This window comes from Vidua macroura, chromosome 22 (assembly GCF_024509145.1).
Source record: "Vidua macroura isolate BioBank_ID:100142 chromosome 22, ASM2450914v1, whole genome shotgun sequence".
Classification (NCBI taxonomy): Eukaryota; Metazoa; Chordata; class Aves; order Passeriformes; family Viduidae; genus Vidua; species Vidua macroura.
The window spans coordinates 1306274-1327040 of NC_071592.1; the positions used below are offsets into that span (position 1 = coordinate 1306274).

General features: G+C 52.1%; 3 protein-coding genes across 3 annotated transcripts; 1 reads left to right on the forward strand and 2 right to left on the reverse strand.

Moving 5' to 3' along the window:
* Window positions 1-866: 866 nt before the first annotated feature.
* Window positions 867-7624, reverse strand: MPZL3 (myelin protein zero like 3). Its single transcript, XM_053997057.1, has 6 exons — window positions 7546-7624; window positions 6649-6815; window positions 6004-6214; window positions 4692-4857; window positions 3898-3961; window positions 867-1850 (listed from the first exon to the last, which is right to left on the reverse strand). The coding sequence occupies exons 1-6, from the start codon at window positions 7622-7624 to the stop codon at window positions 1824-1826; spliced, it is 714 nt and encodes a 237-aa protein (XP_053853032.1). The 3' UTR covers window positions 867-1823.
* A 1041-nt stretch (window positions 7625-8665) lies between these two features.
* On the reverse strand, window positions 8666-13505 carry MPZL2 (myelin protein zero like 2). The gene is made up of 6 exons (XM_053997049.1): window positions 13229-13505; window positions 11432-11598; window positions 10893-11103; window positions 10533-10677; window positions 10031-10118; window positions 8666-9519 (listed from the first exon to the last, which is right to left on the reverse strand). The coding sequence occupies exons 1-5, from the start codon at window positions 13281-13283 to the stop codon at window positions 10058-10060; spliced, it is 639 nt and encodes a 212-aa protein (XP_053853024.1). The 5' UTR covers window positions 13284-13505; the 3' UTR covers window positions 8666-9519; window positions 10031-10057.
* A 3306-nt stretch (window positions 13506-16811) lies between these two features.
* LOC128818053 (T-cell surface glycoprotein CD3 epsilon chain) lies at window positions 16812-20066 on the forward strand. The gene is made up of 8 exons (XM_053997062.1): window positions 16812-16901; window positions 16998-17097; window positions 18129-18149; window positions 18412-18426; window positions 18543-18758; window positions 19008-19160; window positions 19497-19543; window positions 19807-20066. Exons 2-8 carry the CDS (start codon window positions 17049-17051, stop codon window positions 19861-19863), a joined length of 558 nt encoding a protein of 185 aa, XP_053853037.1. The 5' UTR covers window positions 16812-16901; window positions 16998-17048; the 3' UTR covers window positions 19864-20066.
* The last annotated feature ends 701 nt before the right edge of the window (window positions 20067-20767 follow it).

Below are 20767 nucleotides of genomic sequence, written 5' to 3' on the forward strand. Positions count from 1 at the left end.
CAGTAGTTTCCTTGCTACCCATTTCATTGCTTAGTAAATGGCATTTTTACCTTTCCATCAAATCTCTCTGTTCTTAGATTGTTTACGTATTTCGTTCACTGATTCTCGCAGGACAAATTTCTTGTTATTAAAAGCTCAGCCTGTTTTCCTTACTAGAATAGGTTAAGTTAACTCATGAGAACTTACAATCTAGTGCACCAAGGAGGAGGATCAGGCCAGCTGGTAATTCAGCAGAAAGGCCTGATTTTCTAAGGCCTTTCTTTTATAATATCTCTACTTGTATGCATCACCACACCGAGAAATTTCCATATGGGTGGCAGGGGAAGAGAAAGCTCAGCAGCACTCACAGCTCCAAGGTGGCAGCTCAGCTTTGCACCAGGAATATTTGCTCAGGATCCAGCCAGGGAGGCACAGCTGAAATGCAGCATTTTGCAGCAAAAAAAAAAAAAAAAAAAAGAAAAAAAAGAGGCTTTGGTTCCCCAGGGGAAGTCGTGAGTGCTGGGAGGGGAACAGCAAAGCCACTTCCCCGGGCTGCGTGATCCCACCACCAGCCTTTCCCAGGGAAGGTTTGGCTGACAGAGCTGTTGTGTCACCAGGGAGCACAAACACTTGAAACGTTGCTTTAATAGACAGGAGAAAAATGTATTTATCTGGAGGCACAGATCTACAGCTGACCTACTTCTCAGCGAGAGCTTCACCACACCTGAAAGCTGCAGCCAGCAGAGATGCTGAAGGGGGGGCTGGTACTTGCCCTCTTTTGGGTTAAATCTGCTCCCTAAAATCCTTTACTCATCATCAAATGAGAATTTTTACACCTCAGCATGGCAGTTTTATGAGTATTTAGCCAAATAAAGAGACTCATAGCCCAGAATGGAATAATGCAATTTATTGGTAATTGCACAGCAAAATCAGCAGTAAACCTGGAGCACATCTGTAAAAAGAGAATATTTGAGGGATACAGAAAGACAGCAGCTTTTTAGGGATTGGGTGAATGAATTCCACTGCTCTCTGCCATTTGTTGTTGGGTAAAGCTGGTGAAAAAGGAAATGCCCTTCATCGAGGGGAAGTAATGCTGCACAGTGAACCATTTCCCTAAAACAGGTCCTAGAAGGAGGGAGGAAGAAAACAACTACTGCAAACAGAACATTCCTTTGGGCAGTGCTTGAGTCCATGGCTGAGGTAGATGGGGTTGTGTGTCCCCAGAAACAGAGTCCCCATTTGCATTTCTGATTCCAAAAAAAGAAAAAAAAATATATATTGTTTTCTATGAATTGTGCTTCACTTCTACAAGTAGAAGGAGCGGTACCCAGTGATGCAACTGAATAAAAAAAATACTTCAAAAGCAGTAGGTTCTCTTCACTCCACCACAGAGGATGCCAGATATCACTTCATCAAACTGGTGTGAGTCAGTATGTTCCAAAAAACATGAGAATAAACCGTGCCCAGAGAGCTGGAGCAGCTTTTACTTCAAACAGTTGGATTTCCAGGGCTCAGGAAGAGAGGGATGTCACCAAAAAATCAAACCAGTGAACCAAACCAACTTGCAGGAAAACCAAGGCACGTTGGCACTGTAGGCACTGAGGCTTCTGTAGGCCCTGCGGATCTGAGGGCAAGAGATTTTCTTTTCCCCAATAAATTACAAAGATTTTTAGAAAATCATTATTTTGTGCTTAAATAGAAGTGAATTATCCCATCAGCATTATTCTTCCAATCCACGGAGAGCAGAGCACGTCCTTCAATCTGCACTGGTTATCCAGCAGCCTCTGGAAGGATCTATCCATGATTTTCAGTGCTGTAATTTCAGTCTTTTTCCACAGCTTCAGTCAGTAGGGATCTTCTTCATCCGTGTCCTAAACGGGGAACATGGAGAGAAACTGAGATTTTGTGCGAAGAAATGAACCAAGCCACGAGTTCAGCCAAAGGCTGAGCTGGGCTGGGCTTCTGGCAAGAGCCTAAATGCTTCCCAAAAATGCTGCTGTGCTTGAACAAGCCAGAGGAGCTGGAAAAAAAACCACTGATATAAGTGCAAATGTAAAAGTGCAAATGTAAAAGTGCAAATGTAAAAGTGCAAATGTAAAAGTGCCAATGTAAAAGTGCCAAATGTAAAAGTGCCAATGTAAAAGTGCCAATGTAAAAGTGCCAATGTAAAAGTGCCAATGTTGGACTTGATTGGAATCTAAGCTGTCATTTTAAGATAAGTACAAATGTGAGTAAGTACAAATATAAGTACAAAGCACTAAATGTGTTTGACTTCTCCCAGACACAGTCAGCATGCTATAACCCACACTGAAATGTGTTTTGAGAGAAGCAGCAGCTGAAGAGGAGCCAGAAAGTGCAGAGACAGCCCTGAGCAGCACCAGCTGCTGGTTTTCAAGCACCCACTTTTAGAAGCCCCTGGTGCTGTAACCACAGCAGTTATTCGATGGTGTCCCCACAAGCAGCTCTGCAGCTCGGAGCTGGGAGCTCACCCAAACCCCTCAGCTCTGCAATGCAAATCTCACTGGCACGCAGACATTTCAGCCTAAAGAGATTTTCCCATCGGCTTTGCAATTTTAATTGTTTGGTCCCATATGAAGCATGAAAAAGCACATTAGAGAAACCTCAGAAATGCAGAGTTGTTAAAGTGAGAGGGCAGCATGCTCGGGCACCTGATCAGATAAATATTTCACTATCAGACAGCAAAGGATCAAAGCTGGCAGAGCACCAGACATGAAAGCAGCAGGATTTTATCATTGCAATTTGACTCCTCCCAAAGGATGAGAGGGCAGTTTTCAACTTTTAAGCTCTCCCACGTCCTGACAGCATTTCCTCACCAAGCTGGGGCTCCATCCTTCCCCACCTCTCCTCCTGGCACCTCCCTGATTCCCAGAACATCACCTGGAGCAGCCCTTCCACCTGCCAAGGCAGCTCAGCCTTTGGCACAAGGTGTTTCCTGCTTCCCCCACCTCTCCAAAATCTCCTTCCAGCACCGCAGCTCCGTGCCTGCTGTGTCTAATGCAGAACTGTAAATATTTTATGTACAACTTACGTAATTGCCTGTTTTTCATCCTGTATCTAATAGAAGCCACCAGCACACGCCTGTCTGAAGGCTTGGGCATTTAGGACGTTTTAAATCACTGGCATTAGGAGAGTGAATCAAGCAACACGTATTTAAATCCTCCTTAACTCACGTCCTGACTGTGTGCAGGAGAGGCAGAGGTGCCCCTGAGGTAAATGTGCTCGGCAGGACAGGGAAAGAATGAAAGCCCTCAAAACTGGGCATTACTCTGGAATGTGGCCGCCCGTTCCAGCGCACGGGGCTCACACAAAACCAGGGCAGCAAAACCACTCAGGAGCTGGAGCACCCCATCAACAGGAGCTGCTGCGGGGCTGGGAAGGGAAGCAGCACAATTAGAGGGCAACCACCACTCAGAGAGCGCGACAAACAAAAAGCAGAAACAAACAAACAAACCAACCAGCCGCCAGCGTTTAGCAATGTTCTGCTGCAATGAAAACGAGGTAAAAGGAGGAAGACCTCCAGCACCTCTGCAGAAGCACAGAGGGCTGAGGGGTCACTGCCTGCCACCCCCACCGCAGCACTGCCAACCCCAAACTGCTCGTGCAGAGCCCCTGAGAAACCCCACAGCAGCTGGCACTCCAACCCTGATTCGTCACCTTGAAATGACAGCTTTGATTCCAATCAAGGCCGGTGAAAAATCAGTTTTGGTGGATCTCGTGACAGCTTCCCCAGCAGTACAGCCAGCAGCTCTCACTCCCTGCAGCTGGGAAGCTCCGAGGGGCCTTTGGGACACGCCTTGGACACCCAGAGGTGTTGGGACACCCTACCTGCTGCTCTTAGCACCTCCTTTGAGCACCCAAGTTGGCAAAACCGCTGTGAAAACACCAACTTTGGCTTACCATGCAGTTCAGGCACCACTCCTTGAGCTTCCCCCCGCAGCCAGCTGTGTCTGAGTGCTCTGGCCTGCAGGAAAAGCACGGCATCAGCTTGGACTTTCCCCCCAGACACTCCTGTGCCTCCTCTGGACTGTGAATTCTGGTTGTGCCACATGGAACTGAATGTCTTTCATCCTGAGGAGAACCTTTAAGTCTGCACAGCAAAGCCAAAAGGACTGAAAGCTGCCAGATGCCTCGTTTTGAAGGCTGCACTTCAGTGCCACAAAGATCAAAACAAAAGTTGCTTTTTGGCTGGCAAATCTTACACCATCAATCAAATCATTAAAAGACTGCAGTACAAAAAAATCATTCTACAAGGAGTTGAGCAGAAGGGAGTTCAGTCTCCAAGGCTCCCTCAGTACCTGGCATCCCTGCTCAGGCCACCACAGGTACCATTACTGGGTTTATTTTGCTGTTATGGGGACCCAAAAATGCAGCACCCAAAGCTCACACGTGCAAAACATCCTGCTGACTCTGGCTCAAATAAACTTCATTACAGAAGTGAAATACGTCTGACCCAGAACTGCCTCAGTTCCATGGCATTCCTCACGCAAATGACAGAGAAAAGGGATGTGCAGCGCTTGGTCTGTGCTCCAGCTCGGGATTTCCCAAAGCTTTCTGCCTGCTGGGCGAGCAGCAGATACCAGTGACTGAGCTGCACTCACTTCATGCTGAAGGACAGTGGGGAAATCATCCCTCGTGCCTGAGCCAACACCCCAAAGTGGAAATACAGGCTCCAGCCTGCAGCCAGCACTTACTCATCAGACACTTCGATGGAGGATTTCTTGTAGCCACATTTTCCTTTCTCCTTCAGCACCCGGAATTTCCTCCCCATCCTCACCAGCAGCAGAATGACCACGAGGGCAGAAGGGAGGAACACCAGGATGGACAGCAGAGCTGCTGAGCTCAGCTGGAAGGCCAGGCCTGAAACACAGCGAGGCACGGCTTGGCTGAGCCTGGACAAACACCAGGGCACAGCGTGGTGGCCCTTCCACGTGAGACATGGGGCTGGCAGGCTGGAAACAGCCTGTCCCCACATCTGTGGGGCTCCTGTCCCCACACCTGCGGCCCCCAAACCTCTGGGGGTCCTGTCCCCACATTTGCAGAGCTCCTGTCCCCAAACCTGCGGCCCCCAAACCCGTGGGGGTCCTGTCCCCAAATCTCTGGGGCTCCTGTCCCCAAACCTGCAGAGGTCCTGACCCCAAACCTGCAGTCCCCAAACCTGTGGAGGTCCTGTCCCCAAATCTGTGGGGCTCCTGCCACCAAACCTGCGGCCCCCAAACCTCTGGGGGTCCTGTCCCCACATTTGCAGGGCTCCTGTCCCCAAACCTGTGGAGGTCCTGTCCCCAAACCTGCAGTCCCCAAACCTGTGAGGCTCCTGACCCCAAACCTGCAGTCCCCAAACCTGTGGGGCTCCTGACCCCAAACCTGCAGTCCCCAAACCTGTGGGGCTCCTGACCCCAAACCTGCAGTCCCCAAACCTGTGGGGCTCCTGCCCCCAAACCTGCAGTCCCCAAACCTGCGGGGCTCCTGACCCCAAACCTGCAGTCCCCAAACCTGTGGGGCTCCTGACCCCAAACCTGCAGTCCCCAAACCTGTGGGGCTCCTGACCCCAAACCCAGCCCAGGCTCAGGTGGAGGGAGCTGCAGAGGAAGGCACGACACAGTTCTACCAGCAGGGCTGAGCTGGGAATTTGGGGCAGGGCTGGCACGCAGGGCAGATGAGGAAATTGGTACTGACAATCAGCGCTTGTGATGTGGAGATTATTTTTAGGGCAGCGTTTCCTCAATGTTTAACTTGTTCTGCCGCAATTTGCGGAGGCTGAAACTTCTGAACAAAGGGACACTTCTGATTTCTGCTGTCACCACAGCTGCCCCCGTCCCTTCCTGCCCCAAATCAGTTCAGCAGTTCTCAAAGTACCGAGCTCAGAGAGCGGGGCTGAGGCAAGCCCTGCTGAAACTCCAGCCTGGGAGTCCAGGGAGCATTTCCCACGTGATGCTCAGAATTCCAACATCCCACAAAGCAACTCTGTCCCAGGGGTGAGGCCAAACTGAGGGCAGGGAGCCTTACCCCGCTCTGTAACCACCAGCACCGTCTGGGGAATGTTGTGGTAAACATCTGGAGGGTTCTTCACGCTGCAGATGAACGTCCCGTTGTCACTGAGCACTGGGTTTTGGATAGCGATGGAAGCATCACCATTAGCAACGTTCCCAACCCAGGATATCCTGTCCTTGAACGTCCCCGCTGTTGTGGGGTGTGGGATGGACTGATAATGAAAAATCTGCAAGGAGGGAAAGGCAGTGATTGTGGTAATAAAACGCTCGTCCAAGAAGGCAGAGTGAATTGCTTTTGCATTGCAAAAATAAAGGAATTCTGCGTTGTAAAAATAAAGGAATAATGTCACATTAAAAAGTCAGAAAGGATATTTCATATATAAGAGAAATAAAACCACCAACTGAATCTTTACAGTCATTCTGTGCAGTGCACAGTGCAGCACTTGTGACAACCCCCCAGATTTATCTACTTTATCATTATTATGCTATTTTGTACTTACTTAGAATACCTTTTCCCCCCCAGAGAACACCAAAGGAATTTTACAGGGGGAAGAAGGCAACAACGAGAGTCCCAAACCGCAAAGTGAGGCGGCAGCCCAGCAAAGCAAACAGAAAATTCAGATTGTCAGCACGCCCAGAGGCCTGGCCCTGTTCCACCTACTGTCTCCATCTGGCCCCCAGTGAGGGGCCGGTAGGTCCAGTCCACCAGCAGGCTCTCCGTGATGGGGGAGCTGGATTTGAAGAAGCATTTCAGCCGCACTTGCTCACCCACATAAGCTTGGACTTTAGGACTGGCTTTAATTTCCAGGGAAAGAGCATTGCAGACACCTGATGGAACAGGCACAAAAGGCAGGGATTCACTCCTTGCTACCTGCGAGGTGCAAAATTGTCCCAGAAATGCCGACACGTGTGCAGGTCAGCCAAATTCGAGACTAAAGCACAGCAGTGACTCCTTCCCCAGCACTGAAATTTGCAGGAAAGCAGAAAACTTCCCTGGCCCATTCTCCGTGGGACTGGGAGGGGCTCCAAACGAGCCCCCGGGGCAGCACCACCAGGGGTGTTGGGATGTGGAGACAAAGAGCTGAGCAATGGAATCAGCTCGGTTACAAAGCACCGGCTGTAGGTACTTAAAGCAATTCTGCTCTGCGTTTCTGGCCACAGCGCCTGAATTTCACACGCACCGGGTCAGAAATCTCCCCACAGCACCAAATGCTTTCAGTTCTTGTTTCCAGTGCGCGCAGCCGCTTCTGCCCCGTTCAACTCCGGCCGTTCCGAGCCTCCCTCCGCCCCGGCACCATCCACCGCTCCGGGCAGACCTTCGCCCGAGCCTCCCACCGCTCCGGGACGGCTCTTCCCGAGCTTCCCACCTCCCCCAGAATACCGGGACCACCCTGCCCGAGCCTCCCCCTGCCCCCGGAACATCCACGACCGCCGGAGCCGCATCCCGAGCGCTCCCGGCCCGGTTCCCAGGCGGGACCCCCCGGCGCACCGCGGGCACCGCCGCTCCCGTCCCGTCCATCCCATCCCATCCCATCCCGGCCCCGGAGCCCCGCGGTACCGAGCAGCAGCAGAGCCCCCCGCGGGAGGAGGAGGAGGAGGAGGCGGCCGCCGGTCCCCGCCGCCCCTGGGCGCCGCATCCCGGCCGGGCTCAGCCCCGGAACATGGCGCTCACCTGGCGCAGGTGAGGGCGGGGCAGCCCCGAAATGGCCGCGGCGCCTGGGTAGGTCTGGGTACACCTGGGTGGGAACAGCTGGGAATAACTGGGTACACCTGGGTGGGAACAGCTGGGAACACCTGGATAGGTCTGGGTACACCTGGGTGAGAACAGCTTGGAACACCTGGATAGGTCTGGGTAGACCTGGGTGGGAACAGCTGGGAACACCTGGGCGGGCACACCTGGGCACACCTGGGCAGCCCTGCTGGGTCTGGGAGGAGCGAAAGGTCCGGCGTGGCCACCGCAGTTGTCCCCAAATCCCCGAGCCTCACCGCCAGCCCGCTCGCTGCACTTTGGGGTTTTTTGGGTGCCACAAAAACGAGGAATGTGTCAGGATTATGTTATTAAGTCAGGATGTTCCTCACCGTGAGATCTTTGTAGGTTTTCAAGCTCAATCAGCAAAAAAAAAATAAAAGGAGACCTGATCAGAGGAACAGAGAGCAGCTGCATCCCCTAGCCAAGGACAGCCTGGAACTGACAAGTTGTAGGGATGTAATAAATCAAGATGTTGATGTGTGTCTGTGTGTACATTGCTAACTGGGCAAAACACCCGAGGTTTATATATCCTAGAGCTGAACCAACTTGGTTATAATACCAAAAATCACACCTACAGGACAAAAAGACCCCGGCCAGGTGCAGAGCCTGCCCCTGAGCAGGGGTAGAGGTTGGCTGGGGTGATGTAACTTGTATGGGAATGAATAACCCATCGTAGGAGAGGGGCTGTACTTGGAGAGTTGCTAACTCTGAATTCTGTGCATAAATAATGGTGGTAAAAGTCCAGTGGAGTGTGCTGGACACTCCAAGCACCCTCTGAAGTCGGTAATCAAAGTCTCCCTGAAGAATTTCATTATTGGTTTGTTGTACACCGGGTAACAAATCTGATTTTGGGGACAAACAGTGCAAATATGCTCATCTGAGGTGTCAGGGGCCCCCAGGTCACAGCCCCCCTCCACACCAGCACAGCTCTCAGCAAGGTGCCTTTATTTACAACACAGGAGAGTGAAAATGAAAACAGCCAGGCAGGTAACAGCCAGGGAACGCTGGCACTTCACAGGTTATAAAGCCATAAAGACACTCTACAAACAAACAGGGCAATGCTTTGATTTGGGGCTGGGTAAATACTGTAACAGGATTGGTTTGGGGCTGGTTAGACACCATTAGAACTCCATGGGTTCCAGTTTTGGGGAACAGAGGGGAGCGCTGGGATGCTGAGAGTGGGAATGGGAACAGGGGGGGAGCTGCTGAACCCAGGCAGAAAACTCTCCTCAACCCCCAAATTCTCCCACAGCTGCCAGAGATGGATGTGCAAACCACCCTGGCTGGTGAATGTCATCCCTAATAACAAGCAGCACACCTTGCCCAGCTCTAACACTGTCCATCTAACGTAGAAAAGGGATTCCAGGGACGTTTGTTGTACCAGCTGAGACCTCACTGCTCAGCCTTCCTTCTCAGGATGCCAGGGAGGAGTCTCAGGGAACAAAACCAGGGCAGCACAAAGGCACGCTGTGGTTTCTAAGGTGCAAGAGTGCATCTGCTCAAACACGTCCCAGCCCTCCGTTCAGTCAGTCTTGGCACTTTCATCTTCCAGAGAAGCCGTGCTCCCACGTGAGAGGGTGAAGGAAAGTTCTTTGTTCACGGGGCAAGATCCTCCTGCTTTGCTTCACTGAAGGGAATTCACAGCTCATGTCAAGTCACCCTCTTTCCATGCAAGACTTTCAGGTTGAGCAGAGGTACCACAGCGGCAGCGTGGGGCGTCTGTAATCCAGCTTTGTTCTAACACCCCAAATTACAAGCTTTCACCAGCTGCTTTGGAAGCACCTGAGAAGAAAGATTGTAAGAAAAAACAAACATCCATGACTCAGGGTTATTGTCAAAAACCAAAATAATAGAGGCAACTGCTGACCTCAGGAACTGTGGGGAAAATTTGTGCTGACATGTTTAAGCAAAGACAGTGAATATGGGAACAGTGCCAGACTTCCTGTTGCAATTTTAAAACAATAAAGGTTAAAGTAATCAAAAAGCAGATTCCAAACTGACAAAAGGGAAGTAATTCATTCCTCTTCATCTACAAAGCAGGAATGCCATGGAAAGCAGCAACAATGGCTTTCCTACAAATGCTCCTCAACACCAGGGTGGAGAAATCTCTTGTACATTTTAGAGGCTGTGATTGTTCAGGGATTGTTCAGCTGTCTCTGAAGGATCCTCAACAGCAAAGTGTGACTGTGGCCTCAGTTCTGACTGTGAATAGCAGGGAAATACCCGAGGGAATCTCTCTTGGAGAGTCCACAGGAGCACTGAGACATTAATTAGGGAAGGTTTGGATGGGTACCTGCATTGTGCACACCAGCAAAGACCTTTAATCTTCCAATGGAACGGGTTCCTTTTCTTCCCCCATCTTCAGGCTCTCCTTTTCTTTACTGTTATAAAAATGGGAGGAAAAAAAGAGAAAAGGAGCCCAAGTCAGTGTCAGGCTGAGCAGCAGGATGTCCTGAGTCACACACAGCACCCCCACGGTGACAAGGTGAGTGTGACACACGTGTGGTGACCACAGCTCGGGGGACAGGGCGGTCACCCGCCCGCCACCACCACAGCAGCTGCGTCCTTCTGAGTGAGGAGCCACTGAGAAGGGCAAGAGCCAGATGAGGACTCCAGAGCTTGTCCATCCTGGGGCTCTGCTCTGCCTGCACGCGGCCAATTATCGCTAATTGGGTCGGCAGTTTGCGTTGTGGATGCTCCGTGCAGGGTCCAAGCCAAGGATCCAGAAGGGCCGTGGAGATAAACTTGCCAAGCTGTCCCAGGAGCCTCTGCCCCCGTGCCCCGCGTGTCCTCACCTCTCTGTGTCTGCCGCCCCCAGCCTCCTGTCTCGCGCCTTCCTGCGGCGCTGCCGGCAGATAATCACGGCTGTCACCACGATGATCATCAGCACAGAGGCAGATCCGATGGCCACGGCCAGGAAATGGATTTCTGAGAAGCTCACTGCGTGGGGAGAGACAGAGGAATGAAGCAGAGGGACACACAGGAGGAGCGAGGCTGGGATGCTGTATCTGTGAATAAAACCTTTCCTCAAGCTCCCCTTTTCCCCCCATGCTTTCTACTTACCACCCCTTTTCGCCCATAGTTTTCCCAGATGTGGAAGAAGGCCACTCTGCTTAAATCCACACAACCTCTGGGGGCGTTTCTTGGCCTCTCACCTTTCTGCACAACCCGGAGCCGCACCTCCCCGATGGTGCCGTACACATCTGGCCAGTTTGTCACCTGGCAGGTGAAGGTCCCGTTGTCACTGGGCTTCAGGTTCCAGATGATGATGGAAACATCGTTACGCTCGATGTTCCCATCCCAGGTGACTCGGTCTTTAAACCTTCCCACGGGGGGCTCGTAGGGCTCCTTCAGGTAGTAAAATACCTACAGAAATCACAGAAACCTCGAATGGCCTGGGTCGGAAGGGGCCTGGGAGATTCCTGTCAGGTGCAGGATGTCACCTAAGACAGGGCTCGGCCGTGGTGTCAGCTTTGCAAAGCCACAAATATTTTAACCCTGACCACCCAAAACTAAACATGGGAGTGTTTTTTAGGCAGGGTCTATAAACAAGGCTTGGATTAATCACTACAAGTGACGAAGGCCCAGATGTGCTTGTGGGTTTGGGGTGTGTCTGTACCCACTCACTGCTCACCCAGCGCTGGGTGTTGGGGCGAGGGGAGCCCCTGGAACGGAGCACAGAGATCTCACCCACCGGCTCGTGAGTGGTCAGGTCCTCGGGCTGGAAGTTCCAGCTCACTGACAGCTGCTGGCTCACGGGGCTGCTGCTGGAGAAGGTGCATTTCAGCCGCTGGTTGGTCCCGTTCACGGCCACCACCTCCTTGGCGGTGTGAACCTCCACCGCTGCCGCCAGCCACAGCGCTGCGGGGCAAACAGAGGGGCAAAATTGTCGCTGTCGAGCAGGACGGGAACAGAGAACTCCAGATCAGAAGGCAAAGAAAATGAGCTCTGATTTATTTCAAATATACCGCTCTATATATAGAGAACATCGAGAAGATTAATTTCATTGGTCTTAGAGTAAAAACATCCCCCACCATTGGTGTGCAGTGAATGATGCACAGGCAGAACATATCTATAAACAATGTGAATAACAAGATAGATTAGAGAATTATTTACATTCTTTCCCAACTGTTTCCCAGGCTCTCGCCTGGTTAGAAAACCTTTCTCTTTCTCTCTGACTGAGCTGAGAATATCCACACAAAATCACTGTCCCGAGCGAGCTCATCGCTGCTCCTTATCGGCTTTAGACCCCTGGGAGCCTTATCTGCGCTGCCTGAGCGTCTCAGGCATTCCAAGGGGGGCGATCCTGCGGATTTATTCAGAAAAACCCTTTCAAACTGGACTGAAACCCACCCTATAATTGCTATTTCCCACGCTAGGACTTCCCTTTCTACACTTTCTACTCAGCCTCGTGCACCCCACGATGAAACTGCTCTTACTGGTGTACCCAGAGCCAGTTTTAGAGGCTTTTCTAGCCCAGCTGGGCAACTGCAGGTAAATTCAGTCAGGTCTAGAGGAAATCCTCAAGGTAAACATGGATTTGTTTTTCCAAGAAACATCCCCACAACCACCATGGCTGCTGCTTTAAAAATAAGTGAGCATCGATGCTCCCCTGGAAGAGGGACAGCCAGCAGGAATAGAGCAAGGAAAAGAGAGGAGGAGAGTGAAAAATAAGAAAAATTAATGGTTTTCTTGGTGAAGGAAATAGAAAATATCAATACTCTGTCACATTAGGAAGATAACTTACTCCAGTGTGTTTCAAACAACAACAACAAAAAAGCTTATCTAGGGCTGTAAAATAAAACTCCACAACAAAGATGTATTTGGAAGCAAGTTATGGCGAAATACTTCCTTCCAAATAATTCCTTATCTCAAAGGGAAAAAGGCTTGGAATGCCAAATCGTTGAAAGTGTTCACACGTGAAAAACCTCATTGGCAGAGATCACGTTGCTCATGCATGGATTCGGTGCCAAATCTGTTCATTTTAAACCCCTTGAAAAGAATTAAGCGAGAAATAAAAGTAAAATACTTTTTGGGAAAGGAAGGTGTGTTATTATTAAAAATCCGGGTGTTTTGATATAAACCACTGAAAATCCAAGTGAGTTTCGTGTCGGTCTGGAACCTTTGCTGTGTAAAGGATCTGAAGCCGGAGCTCCTGGACAATCCCTGATTGTTTAGGAACAAAGGTAGCAAAAAAAAAAAAAAAAAAAAAAAAAAAAAAAAAAAGGCTGAGAGTAAAGTTCAGATTCCTGGCAGGAGAGAAAAAGACCTTGAAAGCGGAGAGCTGAGGAGATCAGTGGAGGAAATCAGTGTTCTTCCTCTCGAATACGCCCAAACCTGTTGGGGAAGAAACTCAACCACTTCGTGCCACTTCCAGCGAACCCCGCGCAGAAAGAATCGCAGCAAGGACGGGGGGAAAGCCTCTGCCTTGGGGATAATTTTAGGGATCGGAAGAGGGAAGTGAGGGCCGGCCGGGGACAGGTTTCCTTACCTCGGAGCTGCGCCCCAAGGACGAGCGCAGCGCCCAGCCAGGTGCGGCCGCGCATCGGGGAGACAAATCCGGGGCTGCAAAGGCAAATCCGGGGCTGCAAAGGCAAATCCGCTTCGGGTTCTCCGTGCCCGGGTAAAAGATGAGCTTCTCAAAGTCTTCCCAGCACAACGGGGCAGATTCCTTGCCCCCAGCTCGGCCTGCGAGGGAAGGTGAGCGCTCCTCCTGCCCGAGTCAGGGCGCGCTCCGTGCCAAGGTGTGCCCAGCCCCGCTCACTCCAGCTCTAAATCAGCGCGATTCCCAAGGTAAGATTAATTTCTTCTCCCTCCCATATTCCCCTGCTCTTTGGTGTTGCAATCATTCCTCCTCCCAGCCGCCACCCGAAACCACTCCCCTCTTGTGGGAGGTAAAAGAACATTTGCCTGGAGGTGCTCATAGGTGGCTCGAAGGAATGAGGGCCATTTGTTCGGCAAAAAAAAACCTGCAAACGATCCTAAAAAGAGCAGCCCAAAACTGACAATCCGTGGCCGCACTGCGGGCCCTCACCCAGAGGATGGAAACGTCCCACCAAACACAGACGCCTACCCTAAAGTGATTTGAACTTTCCTTGGTTGTAAGCAAGGTTTGGGAGCCTGGTGCTTGGGAAGTTCTGGGAAAAATCCGGTGGAAAATGGGTCCAGCCCGGCCATATTCCATAAGTGAGAAATTCCGTGGGACACAAAACATTCTGCAGTCGGCACGTGGCAGTGGTGAGAGTGTGAAAACAGCCTGAGCCTGTGTGCTGGCAAAATGAGGATGTCTGCATTCGAGGGCCATAAATCACCGGGGTGTGTGAGAGACAGCTGCTCCCTTCAAAAACTTTAAAGGCTTTATTAAACCTTAACAAAACACAACGAAAGGACTAAATGAGGAAAAAGTCGCAGCGCTGGGAATTGCCTTTGTGGCTCTCTACCACGTGGCTGGCTCGTCTTCAGGATGGATGCTCAGTCGTTTATACCGCTGGGGGTTGGCTCAGCCAACCCTGGCCCCTCCCAAAGTCTCCCGGCCAGCTTTTCTTTGCTGTTTTTTGGTGGAGATTGCTTGCTTGTAACTTGACTGGAGGGTCAGGGGTTGTCATGCCCACCCCCCAGCAGCAAGCTTTTCCACTCCCAGCTGCCCCATGGAAGGGGCACATGTGCTCACCTTCTTTCTACCTGTCCTGGACACCCCAGGCTGTCTGCTGGCAGCAATACAGAGCGGGGGGAAAGGTAACTGTGGGGAGAACAGAGCACATCTAAACTACAATAACTTAACTACACATCACTAAAGCTTCTCTTAATATTCGCACAATAGTCATCCCTTAATTGCGAGAGCCAATCGTCTCATTATCCGTCTGTGCCGAGCGGCTGCGTTTGTGTCTGGTTCCCCATCCCGCCCCAAGAATCATCCCAGGTTACGGATTCCAGTTGTGCCTGGTGCCCATTTCCTCTGCAGGGGTGCAAGGGCAGGGTGCCCGAACCGCCGGGTGTTTGGGAGGGGTGTCCCTTCAGCGATTTGGTGATGGGAAAAAAAAAAAATCACTGAGGCCGCCAGCTGCCTGGATTGTGCCCAGAACAGAGCAGGGAATCCTGTGTGTGCTAACACATCCCCTCCGGGACACCAAGGATCTCCGTTTTCTCGGAATGATTTGGACACCAAGGATCCCCATTTTCCCGGAATGATTTGGACACCAAGGATCTCCGTTTTCCCGGAATGATTTGGACACCAAGGATCTCCGTTTCCCCGGAAAGATTTGGTCCCGTGTTAGCCCTTCATCACTTCGTCCCCTCAGATTTCCGCTCAATTACAATTCCAGCACATCGCCTCCTTCTGGGGCTTTGTTCAGGTTGTGTTTAACGTTTAGCAGCCAATTTGCTGCCACTTCCTAATCCTGTTTCTGCACAGGGCTGGGAGCAGCCCCTTTGCCTGCAGACTTTTGCTAATCTTCATCCTCCTCCAAAACACGTGGACTCCAACTTCTGATAGAAGACCACGTCCCTGGCACACTCACCAGTAACCTAAACTCTCTGATGCTCCGCTTGAAACGTAAATAAGGAAAAGAAAGCCCTGACGGCCAAAGAGCACCGCAATAAAGGAAATGGGGCACAGCGGCATCCCCGTCCGTCCCTGCCAGCACCCCTGCGGGCACAGAGCCTGGGCTGCCCCCGGCCCGGTCCCGCGGGGTCTGTGCGTGCCCCAAGCCCCGGCTGGGAGGGACCGTCCCCTGCGTGCGGCGCTGGCCGGGCCAGGAGCCCCCTCTAGTGGGGCCAGCCACTTCCACGGGCAGCGCCCGAGCGGGAGAACCTCCCAAAAATGCGGCAGGGATAGGGCCCCGCAGAGGGGATGGGCAGGGAGCGATGCCCTCGGTTCTGTGCCCGTGCAGGGGCTCTGGGGGCTCAGCTTTGGGTGGAGCTCCCGGTTCCTTCATTCCAACCTGCCTGAAGGGACCTGCGGGTGAAACAGAGATTTTTGGAGTTAAGTTAACAAAATGAATGAAGCATTTATAATTTAGCTTGTAGAGGTATGTATTGAATTTTAACCTTTTACTTAAGAAACCTCTGCCTGATACAAAGGGCATAAGAAAATGCAAACTCCTGAAGCTTCTTGCATAAAGAGCAATAGCAGAGGAGGCAAAGGACCCAGATAAAGAAGCTCCTCTGTCTCCAAGCCTATCAGGACTGACAGACGTACTCAGATCAGCACCAAAGGACCAAAAGTGCACGCGCAGAGAGGAAAAGTTCAAAAGGTCAGTCATGAGGAAGACCACAATCTTCAGCCTCAGGACCACCCAGAGACCCCCGTGCGACCACCAGAGCAAACCAGGCGTGCCCAGAAGGGCCTGGACCTATTCAGTGTGAGAGGCGAGCCCAGGCAGGGCCAGGGGTTGGACAGGCACGGAAAAGTTGTGCAGTGTATTTCATATGGAGCACCTTTGGGAATAAAGGTGTGGGTCAGACCGAGGCTCGGGGCACAAGTGTTGGAGAGATATCTCACTTGTGCTGGGTGCTGACAATACAGACCCACCTCATAACTACCCAGGGTGTGGAGTCGATTTATTTATTCCGCGTATCGCTTCACGGGGACCTGACAGGGGCTCTTCATCAGCAGGGATAGAACGAGGATAGAACAAGGGGGAATGGGTTCCCACTGCCAGAGGGCAGGGATGGATGGGATATTGAGCAGGAATTGTTTCCTGGGAGGGTGGGCAGGCCCTGGCACAGGGTGCCCAGAGCAGCTGTGGCTGCCCCTGGATCCCTGGCAGTGCCCAAGGCCAGGCTGGACAGGGCTTGGAGCAGCCTGGGACAGTGGGAGGTGTCCCCCATGGCAGGGGTGGGATGAGATGGGCTTTATGGTCCCTTCCCACCCAAACCACGCTGGGGCTCCTCGTGAAGTCGTTTGCCGCAGTTGCAGCTTCTCAACCTCTCACTTTGAGAAGCTGTTGGGAAGGTCCTGATGGCCAATCTGGTTCTGGCTCGTTTCTCTCTCCTCTGCTCCCAGGGCAGCTGCAGGAGCTGTGCCGAGCCCTGCAGAGCTGGTGCAGAGCAGAGCAGCCACCCCTGGCTGGTGGTGACGTCCCATGAAGGCATTTTGAGCCTCCGCACTTCCTGACCTGGGCTTATTTCACGTGTCTGGGTCTGCCTTGGCTGCTCTGGAAAGAGTGAGTCCCTCAGCCCTGCTCGGGTGGGTAGCAATTCTGGGAAAAACAATCCTGGGACTCTTTCTAGAAAAGCCACCGTGTTCTTTCCTGCCACAGCCATGCCAGTCTGATGTGGTGGAGAGGAGCAGCAGGAGGAGGAACACGAGGATGAGGCTGGAGCAGTGCCTGCCCCTCCTGGGGCTCCTCCTGTGTGCAGGTGAGTCCCCAAACCTCAGGCAGCTGGGCTGGAGCTCGGTGCAGTGTGAGCTGTAAGGCTCCACGCTCCTAATTTTGGTTTTATCCTTTACCCGTGCACTTTTCTCAAAACGTTTGGCGGTGCTGGGTGAGTGATTCAGGCTTGGTGGGAGATCAGGGCAGCTCCCACCTGGGCAGGTTTAGGATGGCTTAGGATGGTTTAGGATGGTTTAGGATGGTTTAGGATGGTTTAGGATGAAGTGCAGAGTACCTGTAAAGGCTCTAAAGAACCCAGTAATGAGGAAAGAGAAGTGTCCATTAAAAGCTGTTACAACACTCCAACTACTCTGCCAAAGTGCTGCAAATATCAACGCTTGTGAAGATAGAAATCGGGGTTTATCAGTTTATCAATCTTTTTTTCAGATTTAAATGCATCTATGTAAAATAAAAACCATCACGTCACCTTCTCTCCGGGGAAGTCGTCTGCCTGTGGAATTCAAATCTGCAATCGCTTTTTTATGTTACTTTTTGCAAAAGGACAAATGCCTTTAAAGGAAATCCCAAATCTGATTTACACCTCCTAAAACCTCTTTCTTTAATATTCCAGCTCCAGAGCCTCTCATGGAGCAAGCTGTTTCCTACAAGGCAGAAAAACCACACAAATAAAGTGTTTTACAGCATTAAATCAACGTCAGGCTCCACTCTCTGGCGAGTTCTCTTGCAGAGGACAGAGGTTCTTAGCAGGATTTTCCAGCAGTGTTTGCTCCATGACAATAAAGCAGAATTTTGGGGTTTGCATCTTGCAATAACAACCCGTTTTTCTGAGCTGGGTTGGAAAATGAGTCAAGTTTCTATTCTGCGTTAGGCTGTGTTGAAAATGGCTTCCAAGTTCAGAGCAACATCCTGTCCCACCAGCAGAATGTTTCAGCACGAATGTGGGACTATAAACAACTCTTTCAAGCAGCTGAGTTCAGAAAGGATGTCCTGGGAGTAGGAAAGGTGTGTGATATCTGAAGCTCAATTACTTAACATTTCTTATTCGTTTTTTTGCAGTTGGCACCACAGCTCAGGAGGGTAAGTGTATTTTACTGCCGTCCTTAGCTATTTATCATGCTAAAACCCCCAAATATGCCTCAAAAGTGAGGAATAAAAGTCAAATAGAAAGATTTAAATTTTGTAAATATTGCAGGATAGGAAAAACTCACTGTTCATTAATTGACAGTGTTCTTACTGATTGGGGAAATTGGTCACGAATTATTACCAGGGCTGGGCATTTCTAACACTGTGAGGCAATGGTGAGATGATTTTTTAACACTCCTTATTTTCTGTTTTGCAGATGAAGAGCTGGAGGGTAAGTGAATTTTACCAGCACTCTTTAGTATTTAGCGGGACATAAAGACTGAAAATCAGGTAGAAATATTTGACTTTTGCCCTCGGTTTCCTTTCTCACTGGCGCGTCTTCCCAAGGGGAGTTCCTGGTGGAGATTTCGGGCACCACGGTGACAATCACGTGTCCCTTTGAGCACGAGGCCATCCAGTGGAAGCTGGCTGGGAAAGCACAGGACACCAAGGAGAGGAAGTTCATTATGAGGGACCATGACAGCACTCCTGCCAACCTCAGCTGTTCCTTCCGTACCGAGGGGGGCAGCGAGAAGCACAGCCAGCTGTACCTGAATGCCAGAGGTGAGCGCAGCCCCCTCACCTTTCGGGGGCTCACGCTGGGTTTCCAGCGCTGGGGTGGGTGAACGTGCTGCTGCCGAGGCCATTCCTGCTCTGTGCGGGCAATGGAAGTGTCCCAGAGCCCATTTTTGGCAGAAGGACTCTCCCCTTCCCCCTCAGTTTGCCCTTTTCCCCTTGCCAGCTGCCCGTAGCCCTGTGCCAGCCCTCGGGTGAGCGAGCCCTGAGCATCCCCCCTGCCCTCCTCCCCTGCAGTGTGTGCCACCTGCGAGGAGCTGGACGCCCTGACCGTGGCAGGGATCATCACTGCAGACCTCCTCGTCACCCTGGGGGTGCTGATCCTGGTCTACTACTTCAGCAGAGGCAGGAAGGGACGAGCCAGCGCCGGCGGGGACAGTCGGCCACGGGGTGAGAGCCATTGCAGACCTCCCTGCTGCCCGTGCCACCCTCTGAGCAGCCAGGGAAACCTTCATGCCCACTGTGGGACGGGGCATCCTCTGCTCCCCACGAGCTTCCAGTCAAAGCTCCTGCTTCCCAGGGGTGCTCTCCGGGCAGGGCTGGGGGTGGCTGCTCTGCCAAAGCTTCCCACACACAGGAACCTGTGCTGGAGCCAACCCTGCAGCTCCTGGCAGCTTCAGGGGCTCAGAATGAATCCATGGGAGCTGCTCGGTGCTGTGCCAGGGGCTGGGATCAGCCTGGAGGCCCCTGGTGGCAGGATTCACCCTCTCCGTGCCTCTGTTTCAGGTCAGAAGACGCAGCGTCCTCCCCCTGTCCCAAACCCGGACTATGAGGTGAGGACAGTCCCTTTCCATCCCTGCTGCTGGGGGAGGGACAGCCGGGGCCGGGGCTGACAGCCCCTTGAAGAAGCATCCAGCCAAGCTCCCGGTTCTGCTGGCAGCGGAGGAAAAGGGGGCCGAGGGCGCAGCCCCTGTCCCCGCTGCTGCCGCGGGGATTTGCGTGGCAGCGGCTGCCCCTGCTCTGCTCTGCTCCTCCCCACGCGTTGTGAGGGCTCGGGCAGGGATTCCTGAGCCCGACACCTCTGCTCTTCCCACAGCCCATCCGCAAGGGCCAGCGGGAGGTGTACGCGGGCCTGGGAGCCAGGGGCATCTGAGATCGCGGCACGGCGGGCTGGGACCAGCAGCTCTGGGGTGAACGCTTCTGCCCAGCTTGTGGCCACCTCTCTGCAGCTCTGCTGGCGTTTTGGGCTAAGCCAGGCAGCCACGGGACAGGGAACGCGCCGTCCCACCCTGGGGTGTGCTCGGCTTTGCCAGCAGGGCACAGAAATGAGCACACTGGCAAGAGATTTCCTTCTCATTAAAGGACTGCAGCCTCACTGCGGGGTCCTGGTCTCCTTTTCCCCTCGCACTTCTCTCTGCTCCTGCTCAAGGGTGGATCCTTGGGGGTTCCTGCCACCAGGAGCCTGATCCCAGGCCCAGGCACAGCACGGAGCAGCTCCCGTGGATTTATTCTGAGCTCCTGAAGAGCCAGCTGCTGCCAGGAGCTTTTCCCTGCAGTTTAATTTCTGCCCCGAGTGCCTCCACTTGCTTCTGTTCCCTGGGCTGAGAGCGGATCCTTCCCAGGGGGATTTGCCTCTGCCCTGGCCCCGCTGTGCCCTTCACAGCCTGGTTTGCTGCCAAAGCAACAGAGGCAGGCAATAAGACCCCCAGAAATCAGTAAAACCCCCAGAAATCAGTAAAACCTGCAGAAGGCAGTAAAACCCCCAGAAATCAGTAAGACCTCCAGAAATCAGTAAAACCTGCAGAAATCAGTAAAACCCCCAGAAATCAGTAAACCCCCAGAAATCAGTAAAACCCCCAGAAATCAGTAAGACCCCCAGAAATCAGTAAGACCCCCAGAAATCAGTAAAACCCCCAGAAATCAGTAAGACTCCCAGAAATCAGTAAACCCCCAGAAATCAGTAAGACCCCCAGAAATCAGTAAAACCCCCAGAAATCAGTAAACCCCCAGAAATCAGTAAGACCCCCAGAAATCAGTAAAACCCCCAGAAATCAGTA

Coding starts and splice junctions, on each gene's coding strand:
- MPZL2 (XM_053997049.1), bottom strand. CDS start 13,283: ATGCGCGGCCGCACCTGGCTGGGCGCTGCGCTCGTCCTTGGGGCGCAG. Junction 11,599..13,228: donor CCTTGGGGCGCAGCTCCGAG/GTAAGGAAACCT, acceptor TTTGCCCCGCAG/CGCTGTGGCTGGCGGCAGCG. Junction 10,678..10,892: donor GCTCCGGGTTGTGCAGAAAG/GTGAGAGGCCAA, acceptor CTCCCCACGCAG/TGAGCTTCTCAGAAATCCAT.
- LOC128818053 (XM_053997062.1), top strand. CDS start 17,049: ATGAGGCTGGAGCAGTGCCTGCCCCTCCTGGGGCTCCTCCTGTGTGCA. Junction 17,098..18,128: donor GGGGCTCCTCCTGTGTGCAG/GTGAGTCCCCAA, acceptor GTTTTTTTGCAG/TTGGCACCACAGCTCAGGAG. Junction 19,161..19,496: donor CGGGGACAGTCGGCCACGGG/GTGAGAGCCATT, acceptor CCTCTGTTTCAG/GTCAGAAGACGCAGCGTCCT.
- MPZL3 (XM_053997057.1), bottom strand. CDS start 7,624: ATGCGGCGCCCAGGGGCGGCGGGGACCGGCGGCCGCCTCCTCCTCCTC. Junction 6,215..6,648: donor CTGGGGGCCAGATGGAGACA/GTAGGTGGAACA, acceptor CCCTCCTTGCAG/ATTTTTCATTATCAGTCCAT. Junction 4,858..6,003: donor GCTGGTGGTTACAGAGCGGG/GTAAGGCTCCCT, acceptor GCTGTGTTTCAG/GCCTGGCCTTCCAGCTGAGC.